The following is a 15,728-nucleotide window of genomic DNA, read 5'->3' on the forward strand; positions in this document are numbered from 1 at the left end:
AGAAGAAGCTGCTTGTACTGAGTGTTAATTAGTTTGTCATTTTTACTTCATTATTACCTTGAGATACATCAGTGTTATGACTTTAAAATACAGCTAAGTTGTGAGTTAAATATTTGTGCTTTATACTTATCAGTTCTGTACAGACAGTTTCTCTGTTTGCAATCATGGGTTTGATTGAGTTCGAACAAGTGGACTGTATTTCGTGAAGGAATGAAAGCCACATGAAATTAATAACAAGAAAATGTATGTTGCATATGAGTGAAATCATGCTATTGATCTGTTAGAACAGAAGGTAGTCACTTGAAGGAAATGGTAAAAGGCCAAGTGTTTGGGAATGTTAATAAAAAAAGGCTAAAATCTAAGAAAATTAACACAGCAATTCTGTACTGAGGAGGAGATAAACTTGAAGGATCATTCAGTCTCTCGTTCAGTCCATTACTGAATAAAAACCCATAACTGCAAAAAAACACATAAAACCCATAGTCCTACCAAATAAGCATTAACAGTAGCAGTTAATATATTTCTGTGAAACAGATTTGGGCCATTCTCACCATACTCCTACCCAGTTATGGATAATTAACTTCTTGAATCTTATCTTCCCCAGTACTTTCTAAACACATTACTGAATTATGCCAGTCTCTACAACTGATTTTAAATGTAAAAAATCAGGCAAGTATGCATCCATAAAACTACTGATCATTAACACACTTAAATGCATATTTTACACTTCTGTTTTTATGTAAAAACACTTACTTTTCTTTCACTGAGTTTTGTTTGCACAGATTCCCATTTTTCTTTTAAGTTATTTATGTCCTGCTCAACGTTTGTTTCAGCAGACTCTGGGCATCTTGCAAGCATCTGCTGGCCTTTCTGCATTAGACACTTGTATGTCTCTTCTTTGGCCTCAAAGGCAGCACAAAGTTCCTAAATAAAGAAGTTATCAGAAATAATAAGGTAGAAATTCAATACTCTTTATAAAAACCTGTATAATATTTATTCCTCCCCCAACATTTAGCAGGTATGATTAAGACTAATAAAGGAAACACATGTAATTCATAGAAAGCCAAATGAGAAAATGAGGGAGACAGTTCCTCAGGAAATGAAAACTTGTATTGTCTGCCAGTGTCTTCTCTGAGATTCAAAGATTGGCAAAGTAAATACTATGCACTCATTGAAGGAGTTGCTACAACTTGGTTGGCCTAAAGTCCATCTGTAGCCAAAACACAAAAAGTGTCAACATTACACAGTGTGCTGGAAGTCCAGACCTATCCAGTACCCTTCAATAGTGGGTAGGACAGCTTGGGAGGGCTGGTTTATTGTACATTGTCAGTATTTTCCTTCACTTGCCAGGCATGAGCACTGAAGACATTTCAGACATCAAAAGAAAGCTGTAATAATAATAATGGTAACAATGTGTTTTACCTGTAAACTATTCTAATAATTATGCTGTTTTAATCATGTTGGTAAGCTGGCAAAAGTCTGGGAGCTCCCATGCATTCCCCTGACTCAAACAGACACGCTCAGTATTGGTAACAGACAAATCAAAATGTACCAATGAAGCTGCTGCAGACTCACAAATGAGGAACATCTTCACAAGCAGATGAGGAATAAGTGGTTTACAAATAAGAAGAAAAGTACTTTTCCCTGTGACTCTCAGGACAAGAGCCCAAACCAGACATTTTTGGGGGGCTAAGAGATACTGTACACAGGGCTCTGTACCTGACCACATAGGAGGGCGAACCAAGAAGCAGGCTCATTCATGAGATTAAGATTTTGACACAACAGAAAGCTTCATTGTTTTCTCTCTGAGAACTATGGAAAGTGGTGTCCCCTAGTCTGCTTCCTCCTACTACTTCAGGAAGAAACTGAAAACAGTGATTGTTTTAAGAAAAGGAGAGGGATGGTCTGAGCAGTACTGGGATAGCTAAAAAGGTGTCTTTTTAAGCCCCTTTTGTACTGGTATTCTGTAATGTCTCTTCATATATTTTGTTTTCCTGGAGCTGCTTTAGCTGGAAATGCAGCCCAATCTCAGCTCCATTTGTGAACCAATTATGGCTGAGGTTCTTTTATTCATATCTTTTATTTTATTCATATCTTATTTTTTATTCATATTTTATTCATATCTTTTATTCATATCTGTGGAAACAGGCCTTGTACTAAAGAACATGGTTCATAACATTACTTCCAAAGAGGAACAAATCAAATGTAGTGTAGAACTTTCTCCTTCAGTTTCACATCAGTATTTGACACAGCTGGCTCAAATTACTTAGAGCCAAGTTAGAATTTGGAATGTAGTAGACAACATGACAAGTGGCCTCAACATTCCAGAAAAAAGAAAAAAAAATAAAAGGAGAGAATTAAGACATATCTGCACATGTGCACTAAGGTTTAACAAAAAAGAAATCAAGCTCTGTGCTTTAAGGGTTGATAGCAAGTCAGTGCCTGCAGATGGCCACCAGGACAGTAACATCCTGTTAAAATGTACATGTACAGTTAGGGAGGGATTGTACATCTAGAGTGCATTTTACTGGGGACAGTCAGACTTGTTCTATCACATAAAGGCCCTTTAACTAAGTGCCTTTGTAAGTGTAGAAAAATTGCATAGCAAAGAATGTACTAAAAGAAAATTCTGAAGCCTTCCATGAAAATTTTTGCATCTTGATCTAAGTGCAGGATGAAAAAGGGAAAAATCACCACTGACTTTCAGAGAATCATGAGTCCACTCTCACAGGGAAAAAACCCTACCACCTATTTTTCTCCCTTTTTGTTTTTCCTTTCTGACAAATAGAAAAGGATTATAGGGATTCAAAACAACAGGAATATTTGTGTTTGGATCTAGTTTCCTGTCTTATATGATTTTAAAACTGTAAATTACTTTCCCTATCAGTTATAGATACTGGCAAATTTTTGAGGACAAAAAGGAAGGGGGGAAAAAAGTGCCCCATGTTGGTAACCAATGATCTTTATCACCATTCAAAAAAAATATCTGATTTTTAACATGACAATTCAGCATTCTAATTGTAAGTGTCAAGTCAAGCATAGTCCAGTTCGAGTACAGTTCAGTAAGTATCACTGTTACCTCTGAGCCAGGAATTCAGAGGTTCAGATCACCAGGTTTGGGCTTATATCCTGGCCTAAAGCTCATCATGATTTTACACAAATGGAGCAAGAACCACCTTCCTTAGAGGCAAGAGATCAAGTTTAAGTGTCTTTTTAAAAACTCTATGGTTCTATGGAAGCAGAGAAATCCACAGAATGTTTCTTAAAAGCAAGGGAATAATTCAGTCATCCCAGTCAGCTAGCCATTTCTAATCAAAGCACAGCCTCTATGAGCCAGTAGTCCTTCTTATTTCTATGCTAATGTTGACTTTACTGTCAGCTTTGGTTAAATAAAGAATAAAGGATCAAGTCTCTTAAGGTTTAGTGAATGTGGGCCATTTTTAGGTTCATCCTCAAACTTTAGAAAAATCATAAACTTAGTTATGGGGTCAGAAGGGAAAAGAAGAATAGAAATCACGAAAAATCACCTTTTGTAAAGATGCAAAAGTTGTTTTATTTGTCTCAACACTAATAATGCTTCAGCTTTGGGCACGTCCCAACAGGCTACTAAACTAAACTGTAAATAACAGTGTTGTTTTGAAGGCTATTAAATTTCTTTAAGACACTGTACAGACCTTGTGATATATAGAACACACTCTGTATTTACAAAAAACACTCTTAAAAGATAGTTAGTCCTGAAATGCAATTTGCAAAGCATTCTAATACTGATACTTACCATATGTGCATTAAGCTGCTCTCTTGCTGTTTCTGGTAAGCCTCCAACAGGTTTTGATGCCAACAGCTGACGTTCAGTGTCTGTCAGCCATTGCTGCAGATCCTCAACTTCACCATGGAAACCTTGAGCCTAAATTATACCACATCATTTTAGATGATAACTTAAATGCTCTCCATTACAATAACCAGTTCAGATGCATAAGCAGATTGGCAATTGATATAATGAGAAATTTGTAATAATCAAACTAAATTAAAGAAGAAGAAAGAAAAAAAGGAAAAAGAAAACTAACAAACTAGCTGAATTCAATCTAAAGGACAAAAAACATAGAAATCATAAAAGCAGTCAGAATAACTACTGTGAGACCAATGTTTTCCCCAAATAATACAACTAAACAGAAATTTCACCCTTTACAAACATGTAGACCAAAAGCTGAATTCTCATATCAGCACTGTAAGGGACAAAGTCCAGCTGTGGAAGATACAGCTGGATTCAAAATTTCTCCAGATTCAGGAGCGTCTGCATAATGGTTTTGATTTAGGCCAACTTCTAATACATGTATCTGTGTATTTCATGTAAAAGACACTTTTTCTGAGTTATCTCTATATTTGATCATTTCCTGTTCACCTGGATCAAGGCACTATCCAGCTGCTGCTTCCTTTGCTCTGTTTTTTCCAACAAGTTTTGCCAGCGCTGATTCAGGAGTTCCAACTTGCTCCGTAAATTACTTGCTTCTTCAACAGCACTTGATTCAATCAGGTCATTTCCTGCTTTTTTAACAGCTTCCACCGTAGACTGATGAGCAAAAACATCATTTTGTAGCACCTACAATTGTAACACAGCATGGGCATATCAGTAAGTTACTGAATGAAGGCGCTCACAGAGATTCAGCCAATTGTAGCCCAAGGACAAGACAATAGTTAAACATCAGCACAGGTATCAGAAATTAAAGCTCTTAGATCTCCTCAATCAAATGCACTAACAATTCTGACAGTAACCATTCTAACAAAATACTGAAGTTTATTTTTGTATCTTCAAAAAAAAATAATATATTCCTTCTGAAAGCATATATTTCTGAAATTATCAAAGGTTTCTAGTAGTGGTAGGGAATAATTATTTCTTCACTTTTTAAATTTATTATATACTTTTCTTTAACAGGATTTTTCTTTGAATACTATGTGCCTGCTGTGCTATACAACAACCCAGCTGCCACAATGAATTCTTGTGCATTTCACGGCTACAACTCCTTTCACTGTATGTCAGGCTACCAGGACACTTGACCTGTGCTAAAAGCTGGGGGATGGTTGTACTACTAACAGCAAAAGACCTCCTCCATCTGCTGGAAAACCTCTTATCACCAACCACAGTAAAAACCATAAAAGGCAAAAGGTACATTTGGGGATAAAATGCTGTTTTCAGAAGGATGGAGGGCAGGGCAAAAAAAGCTTTAATATAGAACAGAAAAAGAAATACACAAAATGGTTGGGAAGAGAATGGTAAACCCTATCTAAGAATTTCAAGTTTATGACTCCTATCTTCCATGGAGTCTGACTGAAACTCACCTCCATCAGAGTACTAGCATATGGAAAAAATGCAAAGCTAAATACAAAGAAACTTAAACTATGTGGAGCACAATATGAAATAGCAAGTCACAAGCAGACCTTGAATACAAAACACACATCACATTTACTTTAATTCTTCTAAGCTAAGAATCAGATTATTTTATTTTCCTAACAGGGTAAAAAAAGGTATTCAAAGAAGCAGATGCATCTTATCCCTTCCTTCCTGCTGAGACTCACTAAGAACAAGGTCTATTCTTTCCAAAGTTATTCAAGAGGTGGATGTTTTTACAGGCTACCACAGGATGCACTACTGTGTGAACTTTCTAACCTATAAACTCTGTATTATGAAAAGGAAGTAGATTCATTCATGTGTTTGCTGAACTCCTTCAGCACAGACACAAATGATGTCTCGATGCTCTTCACTAGTGAAACACTTCCGTTCGATAAGAGCATAAAAGGCTCGTGGAGCAGAACCCGGTTTTGTAGTTTTATTTACTTTGTTTTAAAAGGGTATGTTTATAACAATAGTCACACAGGCTATGTAGATACTGTATTCTGTTCAAGTTCCAACTGACCACCCAAAAGCTTTCAGAAGCTGCATAGCTGCATTAACACAGACAATGAAAATACTTTAATTATCTGTGTACTGTCAATTTCAATCAATTCTCTCAAAATCCAAAATGGACTCTGAGCGCTTTTTACATCTTATGCAAGCCAAAAATTAAATGGCAGATTTAAAGGGAGAGGAATTATAAGGTTAGATTGAAATCTTCAAGCTTAGAAAGAACACATTGTTATGAAGAGCACAGAGCTAAACACTGAGGCAGGGAAACCATCTTAGTCCTAGGAGATGTTCTAAAAATAAAGGCATAGCAGAATCATCCTTCCATGGGCTTCAAAATAACAATGATCAGTAAAAATACTAAAACAAACAAACAAAAACCCCTTAACCCTATGTTGCAAGTAACACAGAGAAAAAGATGGGAGTTTGCACAGATTTTCAGAGAAGCATTTTCCATCTTAGCTGAACCCAACTGACACACAATTTTGCAGAATTCAGAACAAATCACTATTTTCTGAGAGGGAAGAAAGAACCAAAGATATGCAAGAGTCATACAGCTTGCGAGGCTTGGCTTAAACAGCAGTACTCAAGGAGTTTACTGCTTCAGGGAGGTTCAGGTTTTGAATTCCCTAGGTCAAAGAAAGGTGATTAGAGGTGGAGTCTAGGGTAAGCTGTTTATTTTTGGCTAAAACCTATCACACTTGCACAGCATATGCAAAAAAGGAAGGCATGTGGAGGAGTAAGAGGAAAGATATTCCTTATTCTAAGCCTTCATTCCAGCTACAGTCTGCATCTTGAAAGTGTATGTAGAGAATTATTTATCAAATGCAAAGTTTTACTAGAAGACTCATCCCTATGATAAATATCAAAAGAATATTTTGGTTAATATTGTTTATAATTACATACATGATGTTTGGCAAGTTCAATTTCAATAGCCTTGGGGTCTCCACCCACGGGTTTCTGTTCATTCAGCAAATCTTCTGTATGTGTCAGCCATGCCAGTAACTCATCCAGGGCATGCTGGAACTGCCCCAAGGCCAACAAGGCACCTTCCAGCTTGTGCTACAGTAAAAATAAAGTTAACAAGAAAATCGTTTCACAATGCAATTGAATTGTCTGCCATTACCATTAGTCACCATAATCGAGAGCAGAGTCCACACAGAAGACAGAATAAAAGCCAGGGAGGAACAGTTACCCAGTGCAGGCAATGCTTGATAACTACAGCTGAGTTAGCAATTCTCTTGTAAAGCCTTGCATTCCAGGCTCAAATTCCTCAAATTCCATTTAATATAGAACAGAAAAAGAAATACACAAAATGGTTGGGAGGAGAATGGTAAACCCTATGGTAAGATGGTACCAGACCAGAGTTAAGATTGAAGGCTGTTTCATCAGATGTATTAGTAGCTTTTTATCACTTAAAACATATTTTCAATATAAATGCAATTTGGTGCCTGATCTCTTTAAAATATTTTCTTTGTCATGAAATTATTCAGTTTAGAAAAAATAACACACTTCAAAGGACTCTTTCACATCTCTCAGCTTGATAATTTAAGGAAATAACACCAAAATAGTTTAATATTAAGTTAATGGGATTTTATTCAATTGCTCAGCTCAGCACCTACTATTACTTTTGCACATATAAACATGCTTTCAGCTGCTACTTAAGACATCATCAAATAACCAAAATGCAATAATAATCATTCAACACAGCATTACTGACAGAAAATTTAAAAAGGTTTAAAAAAGTTTTAAAAACTAAACTAATTGTACAATTCAAATGCTATTATATATAAGGTTTTTAGCTTCCAAACTAAAAGGAACGTGCAAATGAATGTAAGTATTATGCATAACAAAGAATTTTTCACAAAAAACAAAATCATTAATAAAGCCCCCATCTCCAAGCTTATTTACCTGTCTACTTATAATTTTGTCTTCTAGGCTGTCCCACAATAGTCTGAGCTCTGAGAGAGGGTCTTGAACAGTGTGCTTGTCACTCTCTTGTGTTGCTTTCTTTAGCAATAGTTCTGCCTGATGGTTCAGTCTTTCCATTTCTATCTGCTGCTGGTAAGCTTCTGTCTTAAATTGCTATGGTAAACAGAAAAAGAAAAGAAGTAAATGAAACACAAATAATGATTATAGAATCACAGAATGATTCTGTGTTCTAGCTCTTGTGGTTGTGATGGGGATAATGTTATAACTTTCAAATGGAATTATTCTTGAAAGGAAGTGAAAGCAAATTTTCTTTAGTAGAACACCCTCTTTAGCACACAATTGGTGCAACAGTCTGAAGGCATCTTGTGTACATATGTTCTGAACTATGTAAGGTCACAATTCATTTGAAGTTACATCATAAAATACATAAAACAACCTGCCCACAGCCAACAAAATCTACAAGTGAACAACAAGACCAAGAACCTTCTCTGATCTTCACATATCTCTGCTTTTTAAACATGGCATAACGGCATCCCAACATCAGGAGCATATTTGGTCACAAGTACAGATCCCTGCAGACAGATTTCCAAATTAGATTGGAATTTTGATTTACACCTTACTCACATATTGGGAATGTCATGATCTGTGTAAGCATTTACATAAAGGCTCTAATGGCATAAGCAAAGCTTTGGAGGCCTTCTCTCAGAGCCTCAAAGAAATTGTTCATGTTAGAAACAAGAAAACATAAAGTTCATAGCAGAAGAATCCTGCACATAATAACTTCATAGTTTTTGAAAGAGAATGAATGATACTACAACTATTTTGGGGCTATCAGAAAAAAATAAAATGTAGCCTAGACAAAATTTGGAATAGTTTTTTAAGTTAAGTGCATTTTAAAATGAAAAGTTCGATATTAAATATTTTTAAATTTTCATGCAAATTCTTTTTTACTAAAAATTGAAAATGAAAATTGTATTAGACTCTCAAAAATACTGCACAACACAGAAAAATACAGACAAATGGAAATATAAAGGAAATTAATTAATCGCTAGTTCATACCTTAAGTTCCTCTGTTTGCTGCTTCACTGTCTCCAGATCTGTTCCAACTGGGGACATAGATGCTAACTTGCTGCCAGCAATGTCCACCCAGTCAAATAATGCCTGAAAATCACAGTGTGATATTTAAGTGTGAGCAGAGAAATGCTGTTATTTTTGAAAGTTGTGTTGAGTAAAATATCAGAACTTTTCTTTTTTCCAGAAAGAGTATTGCTGTTCTCTTTCAAAGAAAATAACTTTCCCAGCAAAACCTAGGTTTCTTTCTAATACAATAGAACAAATACCCCTGTAACAGTTACAGGAGTGTACATTCTGCAATCCTGGACTTCTATTAGCAGCAAGATTCTGCCCCAATTATTCATGCTGAGTAGCAATCTACTTGTTGTATTTACCTTTCAGGGAATTCATAAAAATTGCAGATTTTACACAAGACAAACTCTGTTCTACAGTTGGTTGGAGTGAAAATAGATAACACACCTTAAATGAGGATTACAAACTTTTGAAGAAAGCTATTTGTGTAAGGAACATGGAACTACCTATTCAGTACATACTAGGCAGTGAAGGATCATAACTGAGCTACAATGAATCTCTAAAGGATATATTGCAGAGTGACTTTAAAAAAGCAAAAAATAAAAAATAAATGATGTCTCCCCAGTTCTGATGCTAGGATGTGCCTTATACAGCTACAGGAAATAGAAAGTAGTTAAACCAAATGGTGATGATTCTGTCTAATCAATCTCTGCACAGTAGGAACACAAGAGAACACAGACAAAAATCCATAGTGATGGTGCACTGCAAAACAGGCATGTTGCATTATTATTCAGGAGTGGTCTGCTGCTTGATCTGCACCAAATACAGTAGTAACTGCCCTCAGTGTCATGTGAAATTTCAGTTTTAAAGATTTAATGAACCATGGAAGACAGTAATTCCACCAAGAAAAAACAAACAAACAAAACCAAAACAAACAAACAACTACAAAAAACCTAACAGCACATACAGAGAAAAGATCATAGTTTCAAAGGATAGGTTGTGTTGGAAGAGACCTTTAAAGGTCATCTAAAGCACAACCCCTCACTGTGTACAAGATACCTTTAAACTGCTGGAACATTTGCCTACAGATTTAAAAAGGGGATAATCTTCTAAAGTATTGTGATAGGATAAATTATACTAGGAATATAAATTATACTAAGAATAATGGTTTAGCAACATTATGTTAATAATTTTACTTATAAATAAGGTGGAATAAAATTCAAGTGATGTAATTGTCTTCGACTCAAAGAAAACAACAGCAAGTGTGTATACAGACCTGTACCCTGCTCCTTTCAAACCAAATGTGGCACAACTTTAACCTGCCTTGACTATCACAAGAAACTGTAAGCAGAACTACTATGAATGTGTGGTGCCAAAAAGCCTCTGCTCTTATCAACAAACAAGGGGACATTAATTTGGAATCTAAACACAGTGCAATATATGGACATGAAGAAAATAACACAACATATGCACTCTTTAATGCAGAAAAAACCCAACAAACCAACCCCAACCAATCTTGAGGAAAAGCCCTGCCTACTCAAGAAAACAGTCACTACAACCAGACTGCAGTACTTGTCACCTACCTTGTCACATGACACTTTTTACTACAACCACAGTAAATCCCATTGACCCAAGGCTGGCTTAGGTATGTCACATCATCTTACCTGTAGTCCATCTTGGTATTGAACAGCTGCCTGCATAGCTTCCCCAAGCTTATCCACACGTTCTTTCCATGTTTTGTTTAGTGCATCCCAGGCAGAATTCAGCTGCAAATAAGCACAATTTACTCCCATAGACAAAAGAATTTTACTGCTATATAATGTGCATTTACCAACGCTTCACTGATCAATAATACAAATAGAAACTCAGCATGACTGCTTCACATTTATTAACACTCTTGTTCTCCCTATCACTTCAGAACTAGTTTCTTTCAGAATTCAGTAGAGGTTCTGAATTATAAAAGCTGTAAACTGCAATACTGATTAAATATTTTTTATTAACAGAGATCCAAAAGTTAGTAGAGGAAATACTACTAAATCATTTGGAGTTGCATCACCACAATAAAAATACCTTTAAAGAATCATACAGTGCTGAAGACTGGAGAAATAAAAAGTACTTTATAGACATCCAAACAGGATAGTCTCAGTTAAGATATCTCACTTGGCATGAAGAATACATATCCAAAACTTATTCCAGCATTACTTTTTACAAGAAATAGTCACCTACAATATTAATCAGTGACTACTTTTAAAAAAACCTGTCTTTTACAAAAGTTCTAAACCATAAATCAATTAAATAAAACTGTGTGTACATTCAAATCTAATCTAAGATTTATTCACTCAAAAGGGAAATCTTACTTTACCACAAAGGCTTCAGTGGTGCCTCGCTTTTGCCACCAAATTTTTATTCTCAAAATTTGTTGGGGTCATAGGGAATATACAAATTTCAGCTGAGCAAGCTGTTACACAGCAGACCTAAGCATCTGCATTTCCCATACCTCATCTATACTCTTGTTGACAATGGGTTTGTCAGGCTCTCCACAAGCAGCTCTCAGCTCAGAGCCAAGGCTCACAACTGCTTCTAGCTCTTCTTGTAGTCCATCAATTTCTTCTTTAGCAGCCTACAAAGAGAAAAAAAGCCAACATTGCTAATACTAGATTTAATAACCTATGTAAAACTTGCTTTCAATACAGAACACACTGGGATTCTACCTTTGTTTTCCTTCCAGTCACTTGGACTTAGAAAATAAGCATCCCTTTGCAGTGCAGGGATGAAATCAGCTGACATCAGTCTAAATTGTAACAATGGTTTAGGATACCATTTTGCATGAGATAGAGAAAGTAAACAGGAAGTTTTAAATTAGATTTCTTTAATCAGAGAGTCTCCTTTGTCAGAGGTTATCATTCAACCTTCAAACATTTAACTATCAATATAAATAATTACAGGCTTAGAGGATAATACATAGAGCATCATACATTTGTCCACCTTTCATTTGGATGTTACGTACTACTCGAGGAATCTCAAGCATGTACAACTTTTCAAAGTCCCAGTGAGATGGTTATTATGTATATATTTACAAACAAATAAGGAAATCTAATGACAAGCACATGTTGCATGCTCATTGCAATTAAGCACTGATATGTGTTATTAACTGTAGACTCTTGAGATACCATTACTGAAAATTTCTACACAATTATCCCTCTTAGTCTCTACAAAATGATATATTTTCCTCTGCATACCATAAATAAAGTACTTCAAATCAAGAAAATACTTTCTACTGACCTCTGCAGCTTCTTGCTGTTGCTTGACTACAGATGGGTCAACTCCAGGTCCCTCCAGTTCTCGAATGAAGTCCTGAGTATCTTTAATGGTAGCTACAAGAGCCATATGATCACACCAAAACTTTTCAGCTAGTTCCATTACATCTAAGAGTTTGGCCTCTCTTTCCTCAGTCAGGGTCTGGATGTCTTCCCAAATTAGGACCATTTGGTCTAGTTTATCTTGAACAGCTAAACAACAAAGGAACTAGATTACTACCTTGGCAAACAATTCGTGGTCATAAATCTCTCTACAGTTCTACAGCAGAAACATATGTGTACATTTTAAAATTTAGACTCTAAAATATTTCTTTGCAGGACTCCTTATAATTTTAAGTGGAAACAAACACAATGGCCTTTAAGAATAAAATAAAGGTCATATCCACAACGAATTATTTTAAATGATGTTTTGTTTTTATAAATCTTAAGCAGCTTCTCCTGGAGAACATTCCCCAGATTAGAGGTCATCAGAAATGAGGAATTTTATATGCTGCAGCTTACTGCATTTCCACTACATGAAAGTTTTCTCAGTCTATTACCTTTAGCAGACATATCCTTATCAGCGCCTTCTGAGCGAGCGATCATCTCCTCCCCTCTCTGTTTAAGTGTCTCATACACTGGCTGAAGTTTTTCCAGATCCACTGACACATTCTTATTTTCACTGATCTGCTCTTTTATCTTCTCAACCTCTGCTGAGATCGACGGTGGCTGCCTCAGACGTTCAACGATGCGCTTCAGACTCTCCAGAGTTGGATCTATCTTGTCATGGAACTAGGAGGGTCCCACAGGACACAAGGAAATGGCAGACAAATTAGAATATTTAAAAAAACCCAACAAACTAAAAAATGGCATCTGAAATTATCTTAGAAAAAAGTACTTGACATCTCTATCCAACATATGTATGTGCAAATTGCAATACCTCCCTCTAGGCTCTTTTAATTCTAAGATACAAAAATAACCCTGTAAAATGATAGGTTCTGTCAAATTCAAGAACTTTTCTATTAAGTTTGGTTCACTCCTGAGACACTCCCTCTGAGAGTACTATACACATGGCAGAATCCACTTACATTTAGTCCTGTGAAACCCATGCAGTTTGTAGCTTTAGAGAGCCATGGTTTTCTGACTTCATCATTTTAGAAAGATTTGTACTTTACTATGAAAAACATACATTTTCCTGTTAGGACCAACATACTGATGTACTACCTCTGATTAAGGCTTTATATGTAAGGTCATGGAAAAAGTCATCTGTAAGTGGCCAGGAGGTGCTCACTAGGGCAGTAAAGGTATGGTACTTTCTGCAAATAAAAGCACACAACAGTGTATATACTGTATTCTTCCATGTTTGACTGGGCCCACGTAGGTGCTCAGAAATTCAATTACAGCTGTGTTAAAGTGGTTCAGCCTTTGGGATAGGTCCAAAGTTGGCTTTATTATATGCTTTTGGATGCATAGAAATTCCTAAATATCTCGCACCACCACGCCCCTTTCAAATTAAAGAAATCAATAAATTGTGGGTGCATTTAATAACTCTCCAGGATCTACAAAAAGCATTCCTGACAACACTTGGAAAAGATGCTCACACACCTTATGTGAATAAATAGCTACCTCCCTTCTATTCAAAGGAATATACACAGGCAAAATAATTACTTTTTCCCACCATACAACCCACTTCAAATCTGACTCTGTGACTAACATTACAGGCCTCAGTGTTTTCGTTAGAAGTGTGAATATCACACAAGCCAACAAAATGTGTTATGAAAGAATAGTAGCCTTTCCACATTCAAGACTTCCAAGAAACTAATTGTGGTAACAAAACCTAACAGAAGTGATAAAAACTGAAATTAATTTGGCAATATTTGTGTCTAATTTTAGGACACAGATCACATTTTTAAGTTGTCAGTGCATTCAGTAGGTCTCCTTGTACCAACTTCAACAAATAGGACAAAGTGTTTTAGAACTTAAAAGGAAGAAAATGCAAGTCATTACAACCTCTCATTCTAGCTTCATGCATTACATCCTTCCTTTGATACACAGTGCAATGTAATATAATTTCAGACCTGAAGAGTTAAATAATTACTCTTCAAGGACTGTCTAGACAAACATTGACATAAACATCATAGTGCACAGATCTGATAATACATATTCACATATCTTCATAAAAAAAGATTTTATATAATTACATTCTGTGGGCATTACAATGTTTTGCTTTGCCATCTGTGTATACATTTAAGTATATAAAATGAACCATAAAGTATTGCATAAATAATTCAGTAATTTCTCAACATCTGATTATGTTCTAGGTGTTACCAAAGAATGCATTTTAATTCTTCCTTTCTGTACTTAGCCAGTACAACATGTTGATGTCTATCACATACAAAACAGGGACTCTAACACTAAATAAATATCTTAATTTTCAAATTGGCAGCTCCACATAAGAGGAGGAATATACATTTATGACAAAGAAAAAGAGAGGATTTAAATAATCAGGCATATTTCAGAGGTGCGAATAAGGAAGCTGTTTAGGATGACTGAAAGTCATTCTAACTTTAGAAAGTTTAGTAAAAAAATGAATAAATATATATATATATATATAAATATAAAATAAAATATGCCTATAACCACTTCAAAAATAGGATGATATCTCATGTCATTTAGTTTTGCCTCACATTCTTAAACTCTGCAGGGGCTTGGAATATGACATTTATCATAATGACCTGACAAAATTACTTAGAATGTAGAATTGTTAAGGTCTTCAAGGTGTATTTCTTTATTTAGTATTTAAGACCTAAGCAGAATGTAGCTCTTATTTCCAGTGAACAGAGAGGAAAAAGGGGAATTTCCTATAAAAACAGCAGTATAGAACAAAGTACTTTTATTCAGGTTTTTGTATGGGTTTATGTACAAAGTTTAACTGAGTTTCTTTTCTAAATCTGGTGTAGAGGAAAAAATTTCAGTGTGAATTTAATGACAATTAACCCATATTTAACAGTACTTAAGAGTTGCCAGAACACATTTGACAATACTCTACTGAAGTTCATTTCATAGGCTGATGAAGCTAGAATATGCAACTTTTGGAGACTTGACCTGAGTTTTATGCTGATGGCATTTTGTGAAGTCTAAATTTCCTGGCAATACTTTTCTGTAGCAGTTTCAGTGCATTATGTGATGTTTTTTGGAGTCTGCAGCAAAGAGCCAATGCCATCACCACTGCTAGTTGCATTGCCAACTGTTAACCACAGCTGCAAATTTCTAGAAATAACTATACCCAAGTTAGTTAGTTAGCTGATGCTTTATTTGTAAGTAAATGTTACTTTTGATCAGTTGATCAAAACTAACACTTATTTACAAATGAAGCATCAGCTAGCAACAGACCAGTAAGTTAAAACAAAAGTGAAAATCAAATGCCCCATCTTTAGACCACTAGTTTTACTTAAAAATTAAGCAGTTTAACATTTTTCAATGGCTGCAAAGTTATAATACTGACCAATATATAAAAA

General features: G+C 35.5%; 1 protein-coding gene across 10 annotated transcripts in view; it reads right to left on the bottom strand.

The window, feature by feature from the left end:
- DST (dystonin) overlaps positions 1 to 15,728 on the bottom strand; it is a 288,951-nt gene that overhangs the window by 31,155 nt on the left and 242,068 nt on the right. For all 10 annotated transcript variants that reach the window (XM_059468642.1, XM_059468637.1, XM_059468645.1 and 7 more), the window contains 10 exons: positions 12,771 to 13,002; positions 12,197 to 12,423; positions 11,412 to 11,534; positions 10,579 to 10,680; positions 8,888 to 8,989; positions 7,808 to 7,981; positions 6,803 to 6,958; positions 4,400 to 4,597; positions 3,776 to 3,904; positions 754 to 924 (listed from right to left, as the gene is read on the bottom strand). In XM_059468642.1, the coding sequence (XP_059324625.1) occupies positions 754 to 924; positions 3,776 to 3,904; positions 4,400 to 4,597; positions 6,803 to 6,958; positions 7,808 to 7,981; positions 8,888 to 8,989; positions 10,579 to 10,680; positions 11,412 to 11,534; positions 12,197 to 12,423; positions 12,771 to 13,002 (1,614 nt within the window). The remainder of the gene's footprint in view (positions 1 to 753; positions 925 to 3,775; positions 3,905 to 4,399; positions 4,598 to 6,802; positions 6,959 to 7,807; positions 7,982 to 8,887; positions 8,990 to 10,578; positions 10,681 to 11,411; positions 11,535 to 12,196; positions 12,424 to 12,770; positions 13,003 to 15,728) is intronic.

This window comes from Ammospiza nelsoni, chromosome 3, assembly GCF_027579445.1.
Source record: "Ammospiza nelsoni isolate bAmmNel1 chromosome 3, bAmmNel1.pri, whole genome shotgun sequence".
Classification (NCBI taxonomy): Eukaryota; Metazoa; Chordata; class Aves; order Passeriformes; family Passerellidae; genus Ammospiza; species Ammospiza nelsoni.